This window comes from Plectropomus leopardus, unplaced genomic scaffold (assembly GCF_008729295.1).
Source record: "Plectropomus leopardus isolate mb unplaced genomic scaffold, YSFRI_Pleo_2.0 unplaced_scaffold24577, whole genome shotgun sequence".
Taxonomy (NCBI): domain Eukaryota; kingdom Metazoa; phylum Chordata; class Actinopteri; order Perciformes; family Serranidae; genus Plectropomus; species Plectropomus leopardus.
Window position 1 is genome coordinate 686 of NW_024626687.1, and position 1,722 is coordinate 2,407.

The 1,722-nt window shown below is 48.5% G+C and overlaps 1 protein-coding gene across 1 annotated transcript; it reads left to right on the top strand.

Moving 5' to 3' along the window:
* Window positions 1-201: 201 nt before the first annotated feature.
* LOC121966436 (protein TANC2-like) lies at window positions 202-1,454 on the top strand (the record flags this gene model as incomplete). The annotated part of the gene is made up of 3 exons (XM_042516528.1): window positions 202-341; window positions 782-932; window positions 1,015-1,454. Coding segments are annotated over 3 exons (650 nt in total), but the record flags the coding sequence as incomplete, so codon positions are not given.
* Window positions 1,455-1,722: the final 268 nt, after the last annotated feature.

A 1,722-nucleotide genomic window follows, 5' to 3' on the forward strand; every position in this document is an offset into this window, starting at 1 on the left:
CGGGAAACAGCTCACTGGATTCCAAACAAAACAAATCTTTCCTAAAAACTTGATTTTTGCAGAAAAAATCTTTAAAGTGCAAACTTTTGATGCTCCGGTTTGAACCCTCCTTCCTGCAGGTGATGGTGAAGATTAGAAAATGTTTTTCATGGTTCATCATAATAAAAACCACTTCCTGTTTTCGTCATTGTGTCTCTGCAGGCGAGGACGAGGAGTTGGGACCGCCGCCGTCAGTGGACGAGGCGGCGGACGCTCTGATGACCCGGCTGGGCTTCCTGTTGGGGGAAAAGGTCCTCAGCGGAGAGCCGGGGTCGCCGTACCACGGTCAGGATGACGGACAGGTGACGAGCTCACATACATACCCAGAGAAGCACCAACAAATTTTAAAGAGATAAAAAATAGCCAAATTTTGGTTACATGTTTTCTTTAAAACTCACCCCAAATTTTTAGCAAAAAGAAATAGCTTTTTGTTTCTTTAGAAATTGCTAAAAAAATCTGAAGAACAAAAAATTACTGATTATTAAAATAAACAAAAAATTATTACCAAATCGCCAAAATGTATTCTTTAAAAATCGCCAAAAGATTTTTTAAAAAAAAGAAATTTAAAAAAAAAAAAAAAAACAAATCACCAAAAAATTTCTGAAGCGAAAAAATCATTTTCTGTAATTTTATTTAATTTTTTTGTTTCTGTAAAAAAAATCGCCAAAATTTGAAAAGAGCAACATCGAGTGTAAAGTCGGGCGCGTGAGCACAGATGTCAGCTGACCGTCTCTCTCCTCAGAGGATCTCTCCGTCCTCCAGTCTCGCCAGCAGCAGCGCCTCGCCGTGCTCCACCCTGCAGCCTCCTGCCGGACGAGACAAACACGCCGCCGGCCACGCCGCCGTCACCTCCCCGTCCTCCACGCTGGAGAGCAGAGACAGCGGCATCATAGGTGACGACCTGCTGATATCACAAACACCGCCGTCACAAACCGCCATCACACCGCTAACGCTGTTTCCTGTCGTCTCCTTCAGCCACGCTGACCAGCTACTCCGCTGACTCAGCAGCAGAGCGGGACGATGGCGGCGGCAAGTATCCCGCTGATGGTTACCATGGCAGCAGCCCGAACCTGTGGCAGCAGGGGGGCCGGCCGGTGGTGGCCTCCACTTCCTCTTCCTCTGTGGTGGCAGCAGGAAGCGCCAACGACGGCTTCCTGTACGGAGTGGAGGACTACATGGCCGCCTCCACTTACAGCCTCAACAAGCTCCACCCAGAGCGAGGCGCCAGCTCCGCCCGCTGCTCAGGCTCCACCCAGTCCATCCCGCTCTACCTCATGCCCCGCCCCAACTCCGTGGCCGGTAAGTCATGCGCATGTGTAAATTTTTCTGCATAACAGTGGACCTCCATGTCGTTACACATTCACCAACAGGGGACATTTTTTCAGTCCCCACTAGGTCATGCTCTAAAATCACATTTAAAGACCTTTGGTGAAATTTGCCATATTTGCCAAGAGGGGACCTACGTGTGTGTGTGTTAATATCCATACTCATACACGTCGTTCTTAACACTCCACTACAGGGTGAATGGTTTGCTGTCAGCAGCCGTTCAGACTTCACATGAGCCGTTAAACAGGCTTCACTAAAGTTAATGTGGATGGCCTACGGTCCGGGTAGGACGAAGTTTTGGTCCGGATCAGGACTGCGGTCTGACAGTTGGTGATGCCTGGTTTACAGGTACATGTG